The 25,960-nt window shown below is 38.0% G+C and overlaps 1 protein-coding gene across 4 annotated transcripts in view; it reads left to right on the plus strand.

Annotated features, from left to right (window-relative positions):
• The window catches only part of LOC135165697 (matrix metalloproteinase-2-like), a 119,639-nt gene that overhangs the window by 52,508 nt on the left and 41,171 nt on the right, over nt 1-25,960 (plus strand). The window contains exon 1 of one of the 4 annotated variants that reach the window (XM_064127241.1): nt 6,601-6,833. The exons of 2 other annotated variants lie outside the window; for them this stretch is intronic. In XM_064127241.1, the coding sequence (XP_063983311.1) occupies nt 6,616-6,833 (218 nt within the window). In that variant the 5' untranslated portion in view covers nt 6,601-6,615. Of the gene's footprint in view, nt 1-6,600; nt 6,834-21,982; nt 22,683-25,960 lie in introns of those variants that run through there. One more of the 4 variants, XM_064127242.1, reaches the window with a different exon arrangement.

Raw genomic sequence — 25,960 nt, forward strand, 5'->3', positions numbered from 1 at the left:
AAAACATTAATCCAAAATCAACACACTCCATGCACTTCCATTCCCTCTTCCAATCGCCATCACTCTCATCTTCCCTTTCCAAATCGATTTTTCATCCCCCCCCCCCTCAAAATCCCGACACAAAATTTTTTACAAAAAAAAAATCATCGCAAAATCATAAAAACCCCGTCATCTCCATATCCCCCACAGCTCACCTCACTTTCATATTCTCATACAATCCCATACCCTCCACTCCCTTTTCCGCCCTCCCGCCCCCCCCCCCCAGAATATTAATTATCAACTCTCTCTGCAAATGCTGACGTAAAAACAAACTGCCCAGCAAAGTGGTTTTCCGCACAAGCAGATATGATGAAAAATGTACGGTTGAATATTTTGATAAACTCGAATTAATAGAGAAAAGTACCAGATGAATCTGATGAGCATCACCGCTTGTTCCATACATACATATCATCGTGATACTGTATGCAATTTCATTTGGCTGAGTAATTTTCCATTCGTGTTTTCCGTATACCGAGCGTTGTTGGTAATACCGATATACCATTTTCCTACATATCATTCTGATAATTCTAGTGCAGAAGGTTACATTTTGCGCAGTTAAATAGAGAGTGGGAAAGGGGTGAAGGGGGAGGGAGAAGGAAGGAAGGGGATGTATGAAGGCGGATCGATAAATAATAAACACGAGTAGTTTTCGGTTTAGGAGGGAATCCACAATTACGTTTATTAGTTTGTGGAGAGGACTTTGGTAATGTTAGTCGGCTTTTATCAGATCCTTTTAATTTCATTCCGATGATAATTGAATGATATTTTATTTAATAGTTGGCAACAGGCAGGATGGCTGACTTAATAAGTTGTTAATTATTTATTTTTAAAAATAGATGGAGTAAAAATTGAGGGGCGAGGGAAAGTGGGGATTTACTGATTGGGACGGTAAATTCATTATCTGGAGGTCTAATTTTCCCCAAAATTTATTTCTCCCCATAAATATTCGTTTACATATTCTGATAAACAAATCTGGATCCATCACTTCCCAGAAAATTCTGGTTTTATAATAAAACATTAAAATTCACCCTCGAATCGCTTTAACATTATCCAACAATTACTATTTACCAAAATTATCCCCTAAAAGTCTCATTTTTCTCCACGTGGGCCGAACCATCCCCCATCCCTCCACTGACGAAAATTAAATAAACAATTACTCAGTTATCTCGTCACTTCGTCTCTCCCACAATCGTCACAATAACCCCTAAACCCATTTTTTTCATCTTACTCTTGTTAATTCATCCATTAACTAGTTGTAACTCATCCGAGCAATTCAAATGGTACCAGCCAGTACTTCAGGTTCACTAGTTGTTGGAAGGAAAAGCTGGGGGAGGGGTGAGGGGGTGGCACAGCAGCGCGGAATACCCCATTATCCGTAACTCTGCGTTACGCTCTCTCGGAAACGAAGTTTCGATCCTTCTGTCCTACTCCCACCCTTTCCTGGCCCTCTCACTTCCTCTGTTGGTGTACATCGAGCTTTACCTCGGTACCGTAATGCTGGAATACTAAATATTAGCGAACATAATGGCTTCCACGTGATCCCATCGAATAATTGGAGAGAGGAATTTTCAGAGAAAAGAAAAATTCAAACGAGAATTTTATTGTAAAATTTATTCCCGGGTTTCCTCCTTTCCACCCTACCATACCTCCCCCCCCCCCCGCCCCCATGTTCCCGATTCTCTCTATTGTAATGAGAAGTCTCTGGTTTTATTAAATTCTTTTGTTCAATTGAATTTGTTCAGTTCTTGGAATCATTGCGGTACGAGAATTGTTTGGGGGAAAAATCTTATTAAAATTTTCCCATCAATTTCAGGGGTTTTTCACCCTTTTCTTTTTGGATCGTTCACAAACATTCGCGTTTACTTTAGAGTCTATCGGGGGCTGCCGGGATTGATGGCTGGGTGAATTCAGTTCTCGGAAAAGAGACGGGAAAATTTAGAATGGGAGGAAAATGAATATTTTTGAGGGTTAATTTTGAAATTTTTTCTGGATAATTACTTTTTGATAGTGAAAAGTCTGTTGATGTTTTTTGTGTAGCTTATTGGGGTAAAATGGGGTGTTTTAATTGTTGTAATGATGAAATTTTTGAGGATAACATTCGGATCATCGTCTCTCAATATCAGAATTTTTTCTGTCTCTCACTATTTTGCTGTTTTGGTTTTAATTTTCGATTTTCTCACGCAGAAAGAAATTTTAGATACAAATTAGACGTCTAGAGGGTGAAACGAGGGATGAAGATTAGTTTTATCACATAAATTAGTACCTCAAGTCTAATTTTTCAACTAAACTTGACCCAAATAGTAGTCAATTGTCATTTTGTCCCACGTTTCGACCCCTAAAGTTCAATTTTTATCCAAAATTTCTTTCCCTGCGATAATAAAATTCGGAAAAGGGTCAATTCTTCTCAACTTGATAATAAAACCTCTGATCAAACGAATGGGGTCACAGTGAACAGTCAATTTTTGTCAGCTCCTTTTGTTAATTCAACATTTTTCCTGTTTATTTATAATTACATAATAAATTACCGGATAAATCCCCTATTTATCCCTTTTTTTTTTTTAATTATATTTTTCACTTTGTACAATTCTCCGAGTGTCGGCTGCTGCAAAATATCCCTTTTTCCCTTCAATTCAATAACAAATCCCCCAACAAAATTCACAAATCACCCCACTGACCCCAATATTCCCTTTTCCCATAAAAAAAAAATCAATTTCCCCCTCAAAAATCAAATTTTTTTTTTTACAACCCCCAGTCCGGCACACAGACACCCCCAGTACTGGTGGTATGATTGGCCAGTATTGTACGCCCTTCTCGATCACTCGTTTACGACAAAGCACTCGGCCTCGTCTGTCATGGCGACGCCATTGTCTTCCGGTTTGTTTGCATTACCCAACTGCCTCCACAAGCCTCCACTCCAATTCACCCCTTTACCCACCCCCTTCAGGGGGGCGGGAGTAGATCAGAGGGAGGGAGGGGAGGTTTGTGCCTCTTCCTATAATATATCTTGCTCTATCACGCTCCTCTTGAGTTTCCACTGGCTTCCGGAACTCGATCACTCTCGATTCTCTGTCCTCCCTCACCAGCCCCCCCACAATCCACCCCCTCAACCCCCTCGTGGAGTCCTCACAGGGCTCTCAGCATTTCAGTCCACTCAATCATTTCCATTCCTCTTCGACATTCACTCGAACATATCTCGGATTTTCACCATTATCAATGATTCCAATAATTTCATCTGATATTCATGACATCTCGTTCTGTTGTGGGAGATTTTTTGCTGATTTTATTCTGCTGTCGTGGGTACGAGGGTTTTTTTTTTTTTTTTGGTTGGTTCAAGGGGTGGAATAGTGTCGGAGAATTCTAGGGAGGAATTTATTGAATGTTGATGGAGAGATGGAGGAGATGGGGAAAATATTATTAAATTAAATATTATTGAATTTGTATTATTGAATTATTAAATCATTTACGGGTTTTAGAATGGATATTAGGGGTTGAGGACAGGGAGAAAGGGTGTTTGGGGATTGTGGAATTGGTGGGTATTTTTTGAGTGACGGGTCATATTTTTTCTGTTTATTTTTCTTGTTTATTTACTTCAGGGGAATATTTATTTTTTGAATTCTTCGTTTCGAAAATCGAGTAATTTCCTGAGGATTTTGATTAGGGTTAAATGGGCTTAATTATATTGTTGCAGAACATAATCATGTTATTTATAACTTTGAGTGAAGTTAGGAAATAGTTATGAGCATTACGGAATTCATCGAAATTCTTTCCTCGAGAAAATCAGAAATTTAGGAAAAACTGAATAATTATTAATAGAGTTCGTTCAAGGTCACTTAGAAAATACTCATCTTCTAGAGTAATATGATTATCGTAATTTGAACCTAACCCGGTCCCCCTCGGTAATGATTACACTGGGGGAATATAATTTTGAAAAATGAATCCTCTCAAGTAAATAGTTATTTGACAAATTTTTTTTTTCTTCGTGAAACTGTTCAATAATTTTTCCGAAATATTGTTTTGACGGACATTTTTAAAGAATTTTTCGTTTTGTGGACTGGAAAAATTGGACACTTAAAAAATTTTCAGTCAAAGAATTTAATTTCTGAAGAAAATTCATATTTAAGCGGATAAAATTGCCGGTTTTGCGATTTCTGATAATTTCTGGTGCAGTTCTGAAATAGACGCGATAAAACACCCACACGAGGACGAATATTCGATAAACGTACCAGAGAAGAAACGCAAAAATTACCGTTCCAGACGTAATCAGCGAGTGAAGTAAATTAAATGAAAATTATGAGTCAAGAATGAAATTTTACGGTTTCGTCAGAAAATTTTTACGTAGAGTTCCGTAATAATAAGTCAATCGTAAAAATTTCTAATTAGTAGACTTAAATTTCTAATTTCTAATTAATGAAGATCGCACAACAGAAAACTTCTTTTCGTTTTTCGGGCGAAAATTAATTTGATTCCTCTCACAATTTTTGTCAATTGCAAATTGCGAAAAAAATGCTGGAGCCCATCGATAAACATTGAGAAATAAAGGATTAAGAATTGAAATAGAAAATTAAAATTAGAAACTGGAAATTGATTAGAAATAAAATATTGAGAATTTAGTTGGGCTGTCGAGGAATTTTGCCAATTAAAACTCAACCGATGACATTGAATTAATTGTGACCCGGAAGGAAAGTCTTCAAGTAACCGCTGGGGAACAGGTCACAATAATAATGTCAGGATGACGTCAAATAAAGGTCAAAGATTATGCAGAAATTTGTTTATAAATACGAAATAAAGTGTAATGGCTGTTGCAATTAAAAATCGAAGGGGCGGTTCCAACAGTTTTTTTTTATATACGCGACGTTGGCTTATCAACAAACGAGAGAAGTGCCAGACCCACCACCGCTTATCATTGTACATCTGGACAATTTCCAATTTTTATTCAAAATTTATCTGCATTCCCGAGTGATGTTGGGGGGACCCCGGCAGATGGGCGGTACCGATGGCTGATAAATAGCTGAGAAAATCAATAATAAAACATATTTGATAATTTCAGTAATGGGGAGAGCGTTGAGGCCCTCAAAGGGTCGAGAAAATTGAAAAAAACCTCCACCCGTTTTGCCCCATTTGTTAAAAAAAAAGAACATAAAATAATTATTTTGCCTTTCGAACGTAAATCGCATTGAAATGGTTTTTTAATTTGATCATCCAATAATTTAATGTTGGCGGAATGTTGGCGGAATGTTGGCGAAAGGTTGGCTCAATGTCGGCGCAATATTGGTTTCAATAAACACTTTCTTAGCATTTGAAATATATTTTTGGGGACTTCAGGATGACAAAGGGGTCACATTGAGGTTTTATTATTGAAAGACGTTTATTTTTATCAAGAATTAGTTGATATTTCTCTTCGCGACGGACTTCGCAATCATTTTAGTTTCGATTAAACTCTATACGAGTCGGTCATCTCAGAATTCAATCGAGTAACATTGGAGTCAATTGCTGGGAATGACAAAGCGCAGTGGAATAACGAAACTAAACCCAATACCGAGGGTGGAATAAAAAGGCCGAGGCATTGGAAAAAAAAATGTTGGCTATATTTCCCGGTACGTTCGCTCGCCGATTGAAAATCAAAAGTCAAACTTTATTCCACTTTTATACCTGACATGGAGGGAATAATCAACTACTGGTGTGCCTTTCAGCTGAATGTTCCGTGATGATAGTAAATAACATTATCGTCTGATTTTCATGGCGGAAATCCTCCGACACCCGTGCGAGGATAAGATTTGATATTAACATATTTTATATTCATCGCGTTTGTTGATGATGAAGGGAAGTAATTTTCGAAAATAACGCGAGGTAATTTTTTGGGTCTACGGAGAGGGAAAAATTGTTTAAAAATTACGTGCCTCTTCCGTAATCTGCAGTAAAAATAATATTCAGTAAAAATTACGGAAGTCTCGCATTTTTTTAATGAACATTTCATACTTTTTATGAAACGTTCTTGACTTTCTCCTGAAAGTTTACTAAAAAATTGCGTAATTATTCCGTAATTTTTACTGAATACTATTTTTACTGGAGATTACAGAAGAGGTACGTCATTTTTAAACAATTTTTCTTTCCATATTCTTCGCAATTTGTCAGTCAAAACCTCAGGAAAAATTACCAATAAAATTCAGCAACTTATCAAGATCTACCTCGCACCCCCTCAACAATTTTCCCCACAACCAGCGACGGAATTTTCAACCCCCGTACATTTTTCCCCCACAATTCACCCGTAAAATGTAAGAATTCACCAGCAAATGAAAATAATCCAAAGAATAAAGAATCATATCTCATCCCCTTAACTCTGACATTAAATAAAGTCGTGACAACATTCAGGCATCTCGTCTCAAGTGTCCTCGAGTATCCCCAGACACCTTCTGCGGTTGTAACTGCCGTACACATGACAACGCAAAAAAATAAAAAATGAAAGATGAAAAAAAAAAAGAGAGGCCCGAGATGAAATAGCCATGAGTGGAGACAGAGTGTAAAGGGCTTTTTTTTCCATGGCACAAAAGGGAGGGGTTACGACGCACACTGGTTCGCATGAATTTCACTAATGGGGGGGGGGGGTGGGAGGGGTGCGCGCGCATATTTTACCACCACCCGATACTGACGGACAATAGGGGACTTTCCGTGGCAATTTCTACTTTAGTTGTTCCGTGCGTTCCGTACTGTTCGCATTTTCATGTCACTGGCGCAATATCTGTGTTTATTACGATAATTGAGGGAGAGACGACGGCATGGGGGCAGAACGGGCTGGGGTAAGTAGAACTTTAAATTGTAGGCGAGATATTTTTAAAATTTTTTTGAGTGGAACATTTTTTTTTTTCATGATTTTTTTGCTTTTAATTTTTTTTTGGTACAGTTTGTTCAAATTTATTTATTTGAAAATTGAATTGTGAAATAAAGGGAGGGTCTTGTGGTGTGGTTGGCAGATTTTTTTGGATTTTTTTTAGTGGTGGAAATTTTGAAAAAAATTGAATATTGAAAAACGTGGAATAAGCTATTGAACTATTTTGGAAAAATTGATTTTTTGTCGTTGAATTTCTATAGAATGTTATGGCAGAAGGGTGAAGTTTTTTGGAAATTTTTGAGATGGAGATATTGACTTCGAAATGGAGGTGATTATTTGAAATTTTACTCAGCCAATTTCGAGATATTTTATTTTGAAAATCCGCGAATTTTATTGCATGGAATGGAACGAATTCGAGAATTTTCTTATCACTTGTAAGCTCGAGAAACTGCCTTCAAAATGGCGTCGAATTTTCATCGACTCGTCAAAAAATATTTATTCTCACACTTGATCACAATTTTTCAGATTTCAATTCAAAAGCGGAACAAAAATATTTTTTCCGCTGAAAAATCGCGATTTTCTAAAACTGTTGAATGGGTTACGGGGCACCTGATGCATCTGGACCAACAGGAAAACTATCAAAATTTCATTTTCTTCCAAAATTATTATTTTTCTCCTGAACAAAAATCTCCAAAAATTACTGAAACAAACCCTTTCAAAATCAACTTTTTCCAACTTCAAATATCTCCAGCTCAAACCACCGAAGTAGACCAATTTTTTTTTCATTTTCACCCCTTTCAATGTACCCTCAAAACAACATCAAATTTTCCAAATATTCCACTAAATATCGAGACCTCCTCTTTCAATATCTCCGAATTTCCTCCGATTGTCCATCAATTATTCTCAGTGCCATCAATTAAATGCGCATTAAACTAATTCCTCCCATTGACAAAATAGCTTCTTTACCTCTTAAATCCCAATCGCTCCCGTCGGACCGGCCAACGATAGCCAACACTAACTCAATGATTTTATTGGACTAAACTCTCCCGAAACTTCGGACAGCGAACGCGTGATATCCACCAACAGACGATTGACTTCCTCAACTTAACGTCTGACTATCTCACGTCAATACAAACGTCAGTGGTATTCCATGTATTCACTATCAAACTGGGGTACATATATATCACATTTTAAGGGCTCTCAAGGTAAATAGGAAATTCCATTGTATCGTGAGAGATTGCTTGCCGTTTGTATTTCACTTGGAATCTGCATTTCGTGCATTTTCCCTTGTTCCAACTGTTTACATTAACAACATCCCCCTCACCCCCTTCGTGTTCTTATCCCACCCCCTTGCACCCCTCCCTCGCCCACTATCCTGTCCTTTACCGAGCCCCTCACCAAGAGGAGGGGGCGAGTGAGTGAGGGATGTTGCAACTGTTTACATTCCAACATCCCTCACACCCCTTCTTATTTTTATCCACTCCCTTACACCCCTCCCTCACCCTCTCGCTTCTGTCTCTTACCAGACCCCCATCCTGAGGAGGGGACTGGAGGGTGAGGGGGATGTTACAACTGTTTACGTTCTAACACCCCTCACACCCCCCTCTCTTATTTTTATCCACCCCCTTTGCACCCCACCCTCGCTGCCCTCTCCTGTGCGCCCTAACTCCTGTCCCTCACCTGCCCCCCTACCAGGAGGAGGGGTGAGAGGGGGGCAGGTGAGGGACGTTGCAACTGTTTACATTCCAACACCCCTTACCCCTTCCCGTTCTCATCCACCCCCTTACCTTCCTCTAGACCCCTCCATCGAGCTCCTACCCTTCACTCTGGCAGGTCTTGAAGGGGGTATTTTTCATGAGGCTCTTGTCAATGCTCTTTATCCTAGAATTTTTTAGCCGCTCGCGCTCTTTAATATTTATCAGCACTCTGGTACTCGCCGGCGGGAACAGAGAATTTTTATGAAGTCCGTATTATCGAATGGCGCGGGAAATTTGAAATGAATTTTTTCTTTTGTAGAGAAAGGGATTCGAGATAAAAATTAGACCTTGGGGGGTAAAACGGGTGATGAACGTTGGGTTTAGCACGAAAATTAGCCCCCAAAGTCTAATTTTTTTAATTCAACTTGACCTAAAATTGATTTATTGTCGTTTCCTTCCACGTTTGGTTCTCTAAAGGTCTAATTTTTATTAAAAATTTATTTCCATGTAAGTGGGTTTTTTGGAATTTTTAGGAAATAGCGAGGGGAGGGGAAAATGGGGGTTTTATTTTTTGAATACAATAAGTTGGAAATGGAATTCGTATTTCAATCATTTTGCCCCAGGATTCATTGAGAAAAGAATTTTTTAAAAGAATTTTTGGTTTTCGAAATGGTTACAAATAATTACAGGGCAAAATGGATGATTTTTGTGGCGTTCTTACTCTTTTGAATATTTTAAAAATTTGATAAAACAGGACATCCTCAATTTTATTTTATTTTTCAAAGTTTGAACATTTAAAATATAAAAATAAGTTGAATTAAGTTGAAATAATTTATATAAATGGAAATATTTATATGTGAAAATTCAGAATTTCCCCTGAATTTCAATTAATTTTTTGAATTTCATAAGAACAAATTTCAAAAGATTGCATTTTAAGAAACTATAGAGTGAAAGGTTTAATTACAGGGATCAATCCGGGATCAGTTTAATTAAAACTCTCGGGGTTTCATACAGAAGTATAAAAGGGAACTGGGGTGTGGGGAGGGATGGATGGGGTTTTGGAGTAACGAGAGATTGCCTCACTCCTCTCAAAGACTTACGAAGAGTATCGAGAGCGATAATGGTGGAATGGAATCCGGGATTTTCCGGACGGGGGGTAGAGTCCCGGGGCTAACTAGTTGTTCCGCTAAATCAAAAGATCCCCTCCGCAATTCTTACCGACGAACAACAGAAATCGATCCGCAACTCAAACATTCCATCAACCCCTTATAAAAGACACTATTCAATCGCGAATATCTCGGGAACGAACGATCCGAAATTTCCAATTTTTTTTCAGTTTGAGGGTAAACTAATATCTTGAAAGTTGAATAAAAATCGTTGATATTCACTCTGCCGATCGCGAGATATTATCAATGAAAAAAAAACAGCTGTTTCGCCCAACTCTTTTCTGTAAAGATTAATGATGTCCAATATCTGTTCTTTGAGAAATAAATTTCTAATTATTGTCCATTGTGTATCTACCTCACCCCCGTCCCTCGGAAGACGTATTACGCAATTATCCAAGAAACCGTCAAGGGAATATCCCCAGCCCCTGACTCGGGTGCCCTCTCCCTGGCATTACACGGGACCGCGTTTCCTGGAGAATATAACCGTCGGTCACGAGTAAAACGACTTACGACTTGTAATAACGTATTCCGTACCATTTGACGACAAACGCGATCGTGACCCCACTATCCACCCTGAACAAACCACCCCCCACCCCTTGACCCTTCATTGGGTCCATTTAATGGAAAATAAGAGAGACAGGGGAATAAATCCTTGTGATAGATTTAATGACAGCATAAAATGGTCGTAAAATGTATTTTCACTGATAAAATGGCCCTTTACTCGTGTCATTACGAAGAAAATCAGCCCTAGACGGGCGGGACTCCAAGGGTGGTAAAATTTCCAATCAATTTCACTGTGGATGAAGCTATTTATCCAGATTCACCGGTGAGATATCGACAGGAAATTGGCGATTAGCGTTGTCAAGTGGTTTTTGTGGCTGATAATTCACCTCATTCGAAGGTAATAGTTCAATAAAAATTATGTGAAATTAATTAAATTTTATTTGAGGTGCGAGGCATTTTAGGGTGACGTATCAATTGATCTTTCCAGTCCAGTAAATTTAAATACAAAATATCGAAAATTCCGGTAGAGCAAAAATTACTCTACTGATACAGCAATTTTCTTCTTTATCATAATAAAATTGTTCTAACCTAGAAAAAAATTTCTTTCATCCCCAAAAAAATTTCTAACCTAGAAAAACCATTCTCTAACCTAAAAAAAATGTTTTTCACATTTTTTAATGGTTTTTATAACTCGAAACTTGTAAAGTAAAATTAAATGATTTTGACTTCCTTTAAAGCTTAAAAACAGAGCGTCAAAATGATATAAAATCTATTGAATTTTGGTTGACAGCTGCCAAGTTATAGCTATTCGAAACCATTCTAGTTAGTCCCAGCGCGAAATCGCCCTTAAATGCATAAAGTTTCCCTTATCTCCCTATTTTCTTCTCGTCTCTAGATAATAATTCTCGAGTTTCCCGCAGAATTGTCGCCCGTCTGAATTCATAAATTCAAACAGCCCGCAACAATGTCCACACTCGTATTCATTATCCCTCTGCGAGACGAATACACAGGCCCACTAATCGTTTCATCAGTACAATTACCCGGTATTTACTCCAGTGACCATGCGCGACAATGCCCCTCTCCCTCACCTCGTCAGACCGTTAGACTCATAAGACTATTTCTCAAACACTCGTCTATGACTCAATTCCATTATCCCCGTAATCCCCAAAAAATGTGATTACCCCGAGGACCGTTCGCCAGATTGTCACGAAACTTTTCCCACCCGAAAGCCCGATGAATGCCCCCATGAACGAAAAATTAAATGAAATCCAATTGCAACTCTAGTTTTCAACTAATCACAAAAAATAAAAAATGAAATTTCTTTTTCCTTTCGTTCAAAAATATCTAATTATTCAATTTTTTCTAATTATTTAAGCATTTCTGAACAAAATTCAATTTAAATACATATTTTACGTCTTTGAACTAGTTTATGCAAATATGAATTGTTTACCATCATTTTATTGCGTCTAAGTTAACAATAATTGGTTATTGTCATATATTTAAGGTACACGTGCGAAAGAATTAATTGATTATTACCAAAAGTTAACTTAATGAGCTTCTGAAATTATTTGATTTTAATCGCTAATCCTGGTTTTTAATAACAATTTATTTTCAGTTTAATTTTTCGTAAATTTGAAGCGATTTTTTGTGGAATAAACAGCTGTCAGAAATAGTAATTTTTCATACGATTTACACCTGAAATTCGCAAAATGAAAATTACTACGTTGACTGGCAAAAACCACAGGGGATGACCAAAGGGTTGACTATTTTCACTTCTTTGAATTTCCTTCCTCAACCCCCGCCTGTTGACCCGAATAGCGGACTCCATAATTCTAAAAAGTTACTAGCCTTCCTCCCCCTCGCTTTTACGTACGAGTGGTTTATATTGTTTGTTATTACTGGGTAATTTTCGATAACTTTCTAAATAATAAACTGATATCTATCTCACTTTTTCTCGGAATCAATAGACTCGGAGAAAAATTATTAATAATTTTCAAAGGTAGTGGAGAAGATTACATATGGTTTTGGACGTTTATCACTTTGGCGATCAGTTGATTAGTGGATAATTTCATTTCCTTGAAAAATACCAAGAAATTTACTATAGGGAAAGAAATTTTGGATAGAAATTAAACCTCTAGAGGGTGAAACGTGGGACGAAATGACGATCAACCACTTCTTCGGTCAAGTTTTAAAAAAATTAGACTTGAGAGGGTAATTATTCTGATAAAACTACCCCTTGTCTCTCGTTTCACCCCCTGAATGTCTAATTTTTATCTAAAATTTTTTTCTATGTAAAAAATTTTTGGTTTTGTTGATGTAATTTTTGATGGAATTTTTCATAGGGAAATATTCGTAAAAAATATATAATATATAATATATTATTTATTTATGATATTATATATATACTATATTGTTCATATATTATATTATATATACGATATAATATATAATATACAATATATAATATATTTCGTCGCTAGAGGAGCCCAAAACAGTTAAAAAAAAAATTAATTTGCTTTCACTGATTTTTTTTTCAAACAATGAAAATCCAAATTTGTTATTAAATATTCCTCTTCATACAGGAGGTACTTTCCACCCCTTCGCCTCTCAGCAAGTAATTCTATTCACAAGTTTAATCAGCAAGCAAAAGATTTTTCCTCAATCCACACACCGGTTTCTCTTGATTGCAAAAAAGATGAAGTACTCGAGGAAAAATTAATTAAAACTGATTCAACTGGCCCATCAATTTTGCCTAATTCGAGGGGTTCTATCTTTATCGTTTGTCAATGGAGGCGGGGAGGGAGGTGGACGGGGAATTTAATCTCCTTATCTCGAGTTGGACAATGTTCTTTTTTGTAGTTTTTTTATTGTTTATTTTCCTCGGTTTTTTCCTGTTCTGCACTGCAGATTCACTTTGGGGGAACATCACGGTATGGTAAAGTCACGTAAACGCGTGTACTGTGAATTCAAATGCCGGGAGAAGTCATTCGACATTCGAAATCGCGTGCAGAAGGGATGAGAATTGGGGATGAAAGTTTTATTGGAATCGATTTTTCCAAATTTTTTTTCTCCCCAAATTTACATCCGGAGAAATAAATTTGTTACGAGTTCACTAAATTCGGAATTTCAATGACAAAATCTTATGCAATACAAGAAAAAATTTCCAAATTTTCTCAAAATAAATTCACGAAAATATTTTTTATCGAGAACATTTGTTTGTATTTTATTAATTATATTAATTCGGTGGTATCAATGAATTAATTCGGGATTAATTAATTTCAAATGCCATTCGAAGGTACCCTCCCATATTTAAAAAAATTATGAAATTACGGTACATCTTAATTAAAATGATAAAAAAATTGAAAAACAATTTTTTTTTTAATGAACTAAAATTCAATAAAAATAAATTAATGAATAATCTACAAGTAATGTTAATGAAACGTCATCATTACAATCCCGGGACTGCAAATGAAACCGCCACATCCCCTAGAAAACGACAGATCATCATGTTTTAATGACCCCTGTAAACACATCTAATTATGATGTACCTAAACCACTAAAAATCACTTGTCCATCTCCCTCTCTCTAGCATTCCAACCCCTGTAATCGAAAGCCACTGCCTCCAGCACTTCCGAATCGATATTTTGCGGTCTCGTTTCCGCGACAACGTTGTAATAACTATAATTATCACAGCTGTGAGTTGTAGTAAGAATTATAATTCCGAGAAACTAGAGGAATATTCTCCTAAACCGTTTTGTTACACGATCCAACGAAAATTTCAACCTCCTGGAATTCAATGGTATGAATTATTCAATGTTATTTAATTAAACATTCCGTTGGGCCATTCAGAGGCGCTGGTAACCGGAGAAAATAATTACAGTGAGAACAGAAAAGAGAAAAAGTGGAATTCACTTAGAAAGATGAATTCAACGAGAAACTTTTGAAAATGTTTTGTCTGCTGAACAAACTGTCCGCTTTGGATGAATTGAGTCTTATTTAAAGGCTATTCAAGAAGCTTCAGAGTGGCACCAGAATTTTTAAATTTCACTCTGCCAAAGTCCAGATATAAACAATTCAAAAAAGTTAATTTTATATCTCTTTAAAATGACAATCATTGCTTCCCTAGTTTGCAACCAATTTTTAACTGCAATTATCTCTACAAAAAGTAATTTCACGGAAAAATGTCTCCTTACATTTTTTCTAGGAAATTTCGCGCTCTCCAAAAAAGCTCTTATGACCTCTACCCCCAAATGCACTCATTACCGAGAAAATTAATGAATTAAAAAAATAGGACCTGAAATTCAAAAATTCAGAGATAAACCGGAGAAGGAAGCCTCCACAAAAACTCACATATCTCCCGTTCCCCCGATGAGATTCCCTTAAATGACCGCTCATTTTGAAGTACCTGAAATTCCCTACAAAATGGCGTCAAATGCGTTCGATTCCACTCAGCCATTACCAATTTATTGGCTCTTAAATTCATTTCGTGCCAATTATTTTCAAAAATTTGATTTTCGTCATTTATTTTGAAAGAGTCGGAAAAGTGACTAGGACCAGACAGTGAGGGGTGATGTAGGGGTGGTGTTACACATATTGGGCTCTAACCGAATGAGAATGACACTGTCAAAGGGTTCGACAAGGCTCGTAGAGTACATTGACGCTTTCATCGTCGCCTGTAAATTGATTGGCACAGCTACTATCCTGCGACAAACCTCTCCCCCCTCCACCCCCACCCCCTCCCACCATCCTCACCACCTATTTTGCCCACCGATTCACGGAAGATTCAATCCCCCCAAGCCACTCTATACTTTTGGCTAATGCCGTAGACAGACGTGACAGAGACGGCAATGAGGTGAAAAGGGTGAGGGTGAAGGGGTTGGGGGTTGTGCCGTTATTCCACTACGATCGAATTAAATTGAAAGCCCTTGCAGTGAGGGTCACGTTCGTGTGCCTGTCTTTGACTCGGTTTTAGCTCGACCCGGAGTAAAGGCTGTCCTGCGACACCCCCTACAAGGCTCTCAAGTAATTAGGTCGGGCCCTAGTGGAGCAATCGACGTGTTCATCTGCGTTGAGAGAATTTAAATTACGGATTTTTTTGGCAGAAGTGAGAGATAAGAGGGGAAGGGAAAAATCCCGGTCAAGTGGGTGAATTCGGCGCGATACAGTGAGGGATGAAAAGGGGAATAATTTTTTCATGAAGTGTCAGGGAGCGGAGGGATGAGGTGTGTGCGATGATTTTTAGGGTGTGATAAGTTTATAATGGCTGAGTGAAAATGAAAAAGTTTAGAGTCATTTTGAGGGTTTTTTTGTGAATTTGAATAATCCATGAAATTATTCAAATCGCGTCATTTTTGGGGAGAATACGTCGTTGTCATTCGGAAGGCTTCGTGACAGGTGCAAGTGACAATTGGAAATTTTTTACATTTTAATTGGAAGTTGAAGGAAATTAAACAAATTTCGCGTCATTTTGGAATTTTGTTAACAATTTAGAGATTCACTAATTTATCCAACTCACCCCCTCCCTAAACTTCCACAAGTTTTATTGAAAATAAAAAAAGAAGACGCGATTTTTCCAAAAAACTTTTTAAATCTTTTTCCCAAACGCACGCAATAATTTTAAACCATGTAAATCACCCCCCTCCCTCACACCTCCCCAAAATCACAGCGATCAACTGTCGTCATTACCTACCCCTGTCCACCGCGTCATAACTCTCGACTAATCCAATTTCGATCTTCATTCACACCAAATTATTTTCTCCAAAACTACCCCCGTTTTCATAATTCAGTCCAAACGAACCAAATTGCTTCCCCCAACCAATTAATCCCCTCCCAATCGTCAATATCTCAAGAAATAATTGGACGAAACCGCCAATTTTACTCCTGTTCATCCCATACTCCTCCCCCAGCCACAACCACCCCCTTCCCCCCCCCCCTACTTAACGACCAAGAAAAATATAGAGAAGAGAAGTTTAATGATCATTCAACGAGCCCTAACTAATGAGTTTCCCCCGTGAAGCTCGTAAATAACTGGATACCGCTAATTGGATAGGTATGCAACCACCCCCTCTCCCGGGGGGTGAAGGGAGAGGCAGGGGGTGCCAACAAGGTTAGGGAACAGTCACGCAAGGGTTTCCGGAGGCACCATAATCGAACAAAGCACGTTAATTCCATTCTCTCCGAATACAACGAACGAAAAAAAGAATTAACAAAAATTGAATTGAAATTTGAAAACAGTATTATTTAAATTTCAATGGCCGCCGAATTTTTTTTTTCATTGGCAACACTAGTATCGAAAAGTTTCAGCGATATTTGCATGCTCTGGCCCCTTTGTCTCTTTGAAAATAATCCTCGCAGGGGGTGGGAAGTGTCAATTGAAAAAAAAAGAAAAAATTGTGATGGTTTTTCTCATTTTCCGTCCGATCTAGTTAATCATTTTTTTCATTGTTAAAGAAGTTTTCATAGTTGAATAATTTTAGCGATATTTATTTTGCAAAATAAATGTGCAGTACAGTCGGGAAAAGTCGGTCTCATGGCACCGCAGGGGATGGGGGTGCAAACGGGCAAAATGTTATTGACAGTGAAGTCGATGTAAAACAAAAGAAAAAATTTGTAACATCAAAGTAAATAACAATTAAAAAAATTAAAAAATATGTCACCCCCCACCTCCCGGGGGAGACGCGTAAAATTCACTTTTCCGCACATCGTGTGTAAAGCATTATTTTTCGCACCAGTAAAAAAGTACTTTTCGATTAATTTTAGTTTTCGAGTCGGAGAGATGTATTACGAAGGTCGTTAATGAATGACCCAGTTAATCAATTAGTCCCTTTCATTCTGATATTCAGATTATCACCGACAGAACGTGTACACAAGTCCGAACAAGCGTTTACCCCCTTCACTTGATCTCTGTGGGGATGAGAATAGGGTGGAAGACAGGGGGAGGGGTTAAAGAGGGTGAACAGTGGGTGAACTGAAAGGAACAGGGGGCGCGATGAAGAGCTGACAGGGGATGCGAAAAAGGGGGTGGGGGTGGGAAAGACGAGGAAGTGGACAAAGTGAGACATAACGACAAAACCTCCCCACCACAAATGCACCCATTGGTGCGTTAAACGGCTTTTCCCAGTGGCCTCAGGGACGTGCATTCGATAATATTTCACAGTGGTCCATTCATCTTAACACTTGACTCAACACGACATCATTTAATCGTCTCAGAGACTCCACTCAATATCACGAGTACATGGGAGGGGGTGGAAGGGGCGCTAGGGCCTGAATTGAAGCTCAGTGAAGACCTTAATGATCGTATAACGATGGAGAATCGAGTAATTAAACGTGGGGAGGGAAAAAAATGGAAGGAGAGAGGCCCTCTCTCGCAGTTCATTGAAGTAATGACTGGGAAAAATGCATTGGGCGTCGAATTTCTCGGAGGGAAAATAAAACGCCTCTCGGGCTTTCCTTTGACATTTTTAAAATTTTTTTTTACAGAAGTAATGAGAGAATTTGATGCTATCCGGAGGGAGAGGGAATTCACCACCTGGAGCTTTGCGAATAATTTCATGCGGTGGCTTAATGGGGAGGGGGGGGGGAGATTACCTTACTTCTCGGCAAGACGCGAAGAGAATCGAGCCTGATGATGAGGGAACGGAATCCAGGATTTTCCGGGGGGGGGGGGAGGTAGAATCCCGGGGTTAATGGTTGTTTCACTAAATCATAAGATCCCCTCCGCAATTATTGCTGATAATCAACAGAAATCGATTCGCAACTCAAATATTGTGTCAACCCCTTATAAAAGACACTCTTCAATCGCGAATATCTCGCGAACAAACGATCGGAAATTACCAATTTTTTTTCAGTTTGAGGGTGAACTAATATCTTGAAAGTTGAATAAAAATCGTTGATATTCACTCTGCCGATCGCGAGATATTATCAATGAAAAAAAAAACCGCTGTTTCGCCCAACTCTTTAATGTGAAGATTAATGATGTGCAATATCTGTTCTTTGAGAAATAAATTTCTAATTATTGTCCATTGTGTATCCACCCCGGCCCCGTTCCTCGGAAGATGTATTACGCAATTATCCAAGAAACCGGCGGGAGAATATCCCCAGCCCCTGGGCCGGTCGCCCCCTCCTCCCTCGCATCAGACAGAACCGCCATTTGCTTCGGAATACAATCGTCCGCCGAGACTAACACGACTTACAATAACGTATTCCCTTCCATTTGACTGCGACTAAACGATTAATCATATCTCTCCGAAAATTAAATTCCGGACGTTGTTAACGCCTGAAAAAAATTAAAAACATCCCTCCATAATTTCAAGCGAGAGCTGGGTGTCCACCCAGCACTGAATAAAAGGCCCCGACGCGCTCGCAATAAAACGCGAGTATATTTTTTTCCATCAAAAATAAAAAATAGAAAACGCGAAAAAATACTGTTAACGCGTCCAGATTAGTTGGTGTGTGTTTCTCCGGGTCGTTCTTTTCACACCGGGCTAATAAAATCCTACAGGGGTGGGTGTGTGAAATCCCCCACACTGCGAATGGAAAATTTAAGGAGACGAAAGGAAGCCCGGAGAGAGAGAGACAGAGAACGATGAAATAAAAAAAATTGTAATGAATGGGAAAAAAATCCGGACTTGAGAATTATTCGTCTTTTCTACCATTTCGTAGCGAGTAAATTTACCCCCGACTTCCTGGTTCAGGAAATTGTCATCCGGCGAGAGTTGTCTCGAGGGTGTGAAGAACTGAGACTTAATATTCCGGACTTTTTTTATTTAAAAATCATCGGAGAAAATTTGGAGTTGGAGTTTGGAAAATAATTTGTTTTTATGAAATCCAGGGGAAAGTTTTTTCGTAAAGTAGATAAATATTATTTATTTGTTTATTATTTCATGTTATTTATTAATTTGAAATTTATTTTTTCATTTCATAATTATTTTCTCATATTTAACACTCGATGTATTATAATTGAATTGAAAAAATATTTTCATGTGAAAAAAATTAAATAATATATAATATATTTATGTTATATATTATATCATATTATATGATATGTTATATATTATGTATTATATATTATACATTATGTACGATATTATACATGAAATAATGAACGAAAAATGTTTTTATCTAGGAATTTCCAGGGGACTTTTTTCTGAGGGAAAGGGAGAATTTTTACAGCTGTTTGCGAGGAGCGTAAGGAGAACTTCAAAGGGCCTCTGCCAACTACGAAAAGAAAATTCAACGATAGCGTACTTCGTTTACTCACTCAACCCGGGTGTGATGCTTGTCCACAGTGACGTGGACTCCCTGTTGACCATCACAACCTTTTTGAGTGAGCGAATGCGGACGTTTGGTCAACAAGGAACAACTCTACATCGTCCCAGGATGCTCAGAAAGCTTGAGTAGTTCGATCGATTCGATGTTAAGGGGTTATTCTCATGTGAGCATTTCAAAAAATCGATTTTTTTTTTTTTAATATTTTGACAGTAAAACCTATTGAAAACATGCTGTGAAAAATTCAGACCGAAATTCATAGTATTTGATAAGTTACAGCTCATAGTAGCCGACGCGTCGTAAGCGATTGTCTACCAGGCTTTAAACTTTAAACGCGTTTTTCTCGAATCATCATTTTCTGAAACGGTCAAGGTCCTACAAGAAAAAGTATTCAACCGATTGCTTTAAAATTTACATATGTTGTTCTACTCATTTATAGTTATCGTCCCTACCACAATTGTTTATTTTCGACAATATCTTCATATTTTTTTTAAACGATTTGTAACGAAAAAGAACGAGATTTTCGTGATTTTTTTTTTGAAGTTCGATATTTTTTTTTGTTTTTAATGAAATTGATTATATTTGGTAGGGACGATAGCCACAGATCTACTGAATAATAATCCATTCGATTTTTTTATCTCAGACAACATGAACAGCCGTTATCATCTTGACCAGTGAACTACCTTTTTTGGTTGGGGACTACTTTGACTTAAAAAAAATATATGTTAAAAACGTAAAAAACGCCAAAAAAAAATTTTTTCGTATATTTCAAACTACAAATAAAAATATATTAAAAAATCAACATGATTGAAGGTTGTTGTCGCATAAAAAAAAAATTCCGAAAAAGTGGTAAAATATAGGCGTTCACATGAGAATAACCCCTTAACTCGAATTGTTAGCGATTCCGAGAGGATAAATCAGAGTTCATTAATTCTTCGGTGAGGACTCGTAGATGGAGGTAAATCATCGGGAATAATTACGTGATCAGTCACGTAATTCGTGAGCATTCGTGAGCGAGGGTTCTTTTTCGATGGTTTTTGAAGGAATGGAAGAGAATGATTCTAAATCTGTCAGTAAATTTTCTGATTTACAACGAAAAAATACGAAGAGGACAGGAATATCGTGACGTTGAATATTTTATACGAAATTGGCGGGTAACCCTTGTAGCCCGTCCTTAGGTGGCGCTCAAAAATGTCCAATTTATTTTTCATTTCACTCCTTCGATTTTCAAATATGAAAAATTGCGAAATTACGCAGGAGAAACTTTCTAACGGCTGTTCCTTAATATCATCTGTCGAAAAATGACGCGATTTGAATGAATTTCCAGGTTTTTATAGCTCATAAGAAGACCTTCAAAATGACTCTAAACATTTTCAAATTCACTCTGCCGATTTCGAGTTATCGCATCCATACCACTGTCGCGTGCACTCATTCAACTTTTCTCCGGAAAACCGTTTCTGATGATTCAATTTAAAATGAAATTACAAGGCCCCAATATAATACAACTCCACTCCCTTTTCTCCCTCAAAATTCTCATTATCTTCTGTAATTGCAAAATTAATTACAGAATATATTACTCTGCGAATGATAAAATCTACTAATCCTCGCGTCACGCCCCCGGGGAGAATTCAACATCTGAAAAGAAAGTAGACTCCAGACTATCTGACGAAGCAGAGGAAAAAAGTGGTTAAAAAGGCATCCGGAAGCAAGTGGAAAAGGGAGAAGAGGAATTCCATTCTCACTCACTTGAATTCCCTAAAGCTATACAGTCATACCTCCCTCCCCTCCTTTCATCCCTGTCCGTTTGCACCACCGACAACTCCGTTTCTATTTATTTCTCTTTTGCTTTTGCGTCCGTTGCAAGTTTCTCCCTTCGAACTCCCCCTCTTCCACCCCTCGGCTGGGGCTTCTTTTTACCCCTGGACTTGTGGCCGCATTAGAAGGAAAAATACAGTAGAAAAACCAATGGTTGTGCCGGCACCCAGGAGCCTCAGCTCGACGTGCACTTCTGTTTCTACTTCTCATTTTTTCACATATTTGAATCAAATTGGCGGGAAAATAACCTCGACCTTTGACGATTTCACGTTTCATCGATGTGAATGAGAGAGTTGTAGATAAAAGAGCGGTCGAGGGGATATTATTATAATTAAATATGAGCAGAAGATTGTAGGGGGTGGGATCGAAGGGGTGAGCACCAGAAATGATCACACGAACGATTGACAGATCTTCGGAAGATCTGTCTGGTGACTTCAAAAAATTCTTTTGAAAATCTTCAATTTTGGTGTGGATATATCGGTGGAAGGAAATTTTTTTTAAATATTTATAAAAATCCAATGGATATTTTCAAAAAAAAATATTTATCTCCGAAATAATTCCAAAGAATCTTTTTGGGTCACCAGGGAAATATTCTTCTTCGAATTGACAGACATAAATCAGGTGAAAATCGATAAATTTTCTGTTGCAATTTATCAATTGATAAGAGTAAATAATAAAAATGATAAGGAAGAGTTGAACGCAACCTTTGAAAGCTTACGACGATGGAATATAACCTGAGTACGTGACTCGGAATGCGGCCGTAATTCGTCGACGAATCCCCCGGACCCCGTCCGCATCCCTGAGCGCGTTATAAATTGGCTTGGGTCCAGAAGGTTCTACTTCATCCCCCAGTCCACGGCGACCCCTCCGGTTCACCTCATTTTTTTTCCAAATCGAACGATCCAAAAATGAAGAAAAAGAGACGATTTGTTCACTATCGAAGAAGATCGAGAGGATCTTTCCCGTATAATATTTTTTATTTATAATTTATGTACAATTAATATTTTTTATTGATAATGTTGCTGTGGCCGCGCGGTTAAACAAATATTCTAGGAAATTTTCATGAAAAATAAAACAGAAATAGATTCTATTAATTCCCGCTGGCGACTTGACAATTTACTGACAGATTCGAAATTATTCTCTTCGATGAGTTGCGAATTATAATAATTGCATAATTTTTCTCGGTCATTTCTCGTCGCGCGCGGAAGGGGCGAATGTGTGTGGTGAAAAGTGGCGACGTCTGAGCGGAAGGAGCAGCATTGAAGGTGAATGAAAAATGTGACAGAAGAGGGTAAGAGGGAGAGGGTGCATTGAAATGAAAATGCACAGGAAGAAGAGGTCGACAAGAGTTGGATCGCACATCAAAAGGTTTGAGAGAAGTTCAACTTGACGTCTGGAAAATATTCACAACTAATATTATCCCGGAAGGAGTGGTTTCCAGGGGGTGAGGGGGTTGGTTTTGGTATGACAGTGCTCAGAAATTCTATGCATCTGCAATGACCACGGGAAATTTTTCATAGCGCTTGAGATTTCAGTTTTTTCTCCCATTTTAATGCCGCAGAGGTTAAAAATTTGATTACGCGGGCGAATTGAATTTTTTATACAACAGCTGAGGGATTTGCAACAAGTCCGGGGGAGGTGCAAGAAAAATAAGGGCTTTTCATAGCCTAGTTTTATGAGGGTTCTGGAGGTCAGAATAATATTCCAAATTTTTTTGGTTATTTTAAACTGGAAATTTTATCGTATTTTCTCTCTTACGTTATCTGCCTAATGAGAAAGTTCATTCTTGAGCCGGCGTGATTAAAAACGAGGCGATTGTAATTAATTTTTAGGTGCTTGTGTCTTATAAAAAATGCTTCAAAATGACTCTAAAAAATTTGAAATTCACTCAGCCGATATGAAGTTATCAATCAATTTTGAAAATAACTTCCAGCCACGAAGATAATGTCGTAGATGAGGAAACCACTCCTTCGTTCAGGCTCTCACGAATGATGCGATTCAAATGAATTTCCAGATTTATCTATTTCCCAAAAGATGTTTCAAAATGACTCAAACAATTTTCCATACCACTCACCCAATTTCGAGTTACCCTGCATTGCCCAAACCTACGCACGCCTAAAACCAACCGTTAAAGCGAGAACCATATCCTCCCCTAGTTCCACTTTAAACGATACGATTTAAATAATTTTCTGAGTTTACATCCCCCCTAAAAACCCCTACAAAATGACCGTAAAATTTTTCAATTCTACTCACCCAGTCCCGAGTTATCAATCCTTCAAAATTGCCCTCCACGCCCACGAAGAAGCTGTTCCATAAAGTCAACAGCCCTCCAATCATCATTATCATCCCCCAAACCCCACTCCCCCTATTCCCTCGCACTTTTTTAGGTCCACTGCCAATAAATAACCCTTTTATTTGCATATCGCATCTAAACGGACAGAGTATAGACGTGACGAATCGTAAATTCCTATCACGAGTTTGATGCTCGACGGTGGCGCCCACCCGGGATACCGCTTCCCTCGGGCGAGGGCATTTTTTTATATTTTTTGTGGCCTTGTATGGGTGTATACGCTGCTATTCCCCAGGTGGGACAGGGGGATGAAGGAGGGAGGGGTTGAAAAACGTCCCGATCAGTTTTCCTAGTGGGATAGGGGCTGGTCCCCATAAATAACCGCAGTAGTCACACTGCGTTCTCGATCCACATAACCCACCCCCAAAACCCCCAGTCTCTTTTTATTTCTGAATCCACATTTTTATACGGAGTTCACCCCCCATTCTCCCCTCAGATACCGTTCCCACATCGTTGGAGATATCTGACTCTTCACCATCTCACAGCCGGAAATATCTCACTGGATATATCGATACTTCAAATCGAATGGTGATCCATGTGGATTGATCGTTTGAGCACATTTTTTTCCTCGTAGTTTTTTTTTTTCATTTTTTTTTTCTTCATTTTTTATCCTCTCAGGGTTGAGTATTTCCGATGTACTTTATTCCCCTTGTTCCTGAGGCCCTGACGTAGACAGATCGGATTATCATGATGGATATCTTTTGATATTCAGTGCATGCAGGTGAAATGGGGCTGTTCGATAGGGAATTTATTGAAGTGGAAGGACAAGAGAGAATTTTTCGACAATTCTATAACTCAAATTTTGAATTAAAACCATTTTAACCATCAAAAAATTGATTTTCCATTTTTTTAAACTTTCGATTGTTCTTTGAAAAGATTTAAATACAATTTTTTCTTCGTTTTAAAATTTAAAAAACTGCAACATTTCATCTAAAATTATATCAAGTGCTCAAAATTTTTGAGTTTTTGGATTCTAAGGACAATATTGTCGTTAGAATTATAAATTGATTTTTTTTTATTCTACGAGAATTGAGAATAATTACATTCTCTCAATTGATTCAGGAAATTGTTAATGGAGTGACAAAAATTAATATAAAAAAATTGGCAGGGAGCTAATTATGATCCTTTCTGGCTCATAATACCCTCGGCTAATGGCCTCTTGCGAGTGGTTTAATCCAATTTTTAAATTTTCATGTACCAGCCGAGTGTTATAAAAGGTCAGAGAGCGTGTCCACTGGACACACTTGTGAAAAAAAATAATAATATCCAGGGAATGGCATACGAGCGTTGGACAATCACTAATTGACCTAATTGAGCCAATGGAGATACCCTTCCCTCTCCCCTGCCCCTATCTCTTCAACCTTTTATCTCCAGCACTATGAATTATAATTATCATTATTATTACCGGCTAACGCTTGTACCACGGGACCTGGATGAATTCCCGTCTGGAGAATCTCGGCATTATGGCATTATATAACTTGAATAAATTCCATAAAACTCGATTCATAAACTTTCAACGATAAATTCGTCATAATTTGTTTGCGAAAATTATATCGTCTGGGAAAATTTTCCGTGAATTTAATTAGAAAAGAAAATTTGGCTAATGAGTCTTCGTTCAGCGTCTGCTGTGAGGTTCGCAGGGGAGTGGAAAAAACGGGGCAGAATGGTGCGATTTGAATAAATTTATAGGTTTTGGTGGATCAGGAAATATCCTTTGAAATGACTCTAGATTTTTTCAATTTCACTCTACCAATATTGAGTTATCAAACCTTATTGCTAAGAACATAATGAAATCATAATGCTTGTCATATTTCCGTAAGATTTGGGAGGGAGGCGGAAAAAGTGGGGCAAAATGGTGCGATTTGAATAAATTTGTAGATGATGATAACTGATGAACAGGCCCTCAAAATGAGTCCAGTTTTTTCAAATTTCACTCTGCCAATATCGAGTTATCTACGATAAAAATAATCGTGTCACGATCAACAATCTTTCGGAGAAATCCTCTCCATTTAAAAATTTCCCTCATTTCACCTGAACAACCCCAGCTATCCCACCCCCTCCCCTCATTTCACTCCAGTGCAAGCGAATAGTCTTCAACGGCTCCCCAATACCGATTTCATCCCCCAAGGTTCCATTACCCCCTAATGAAAAATCTCTCCACCCCCGAAGATGAAAGGGCGCTGCTAAGTGATAGGAGTAAAGTAGTCATCGTTATTCGAGGAAAGTTGTGGCCGGAAAAACTTTTCCCACCCCAGAACTAATCCATCCGCCTATCACTCCCGCGGGAGGGGAAAAA

Source organism: Diachasmimorpha longicaudata, chromosome 9 (genome assembly GCF_034640455.1).
Source record: "Diachasmimorpha longicaudata isolate KC_UGA_2023 chromosome 9, iyDiaLong2, whole genome shotgun sequence".
Classification (NCBI taxonomy): Eukaryota; Metazoa; Arthropoda; class Insecta; order Hymenoptera; family Braconidae; genus Diachasmimorpha; species Diachasmimorpha longicaudata.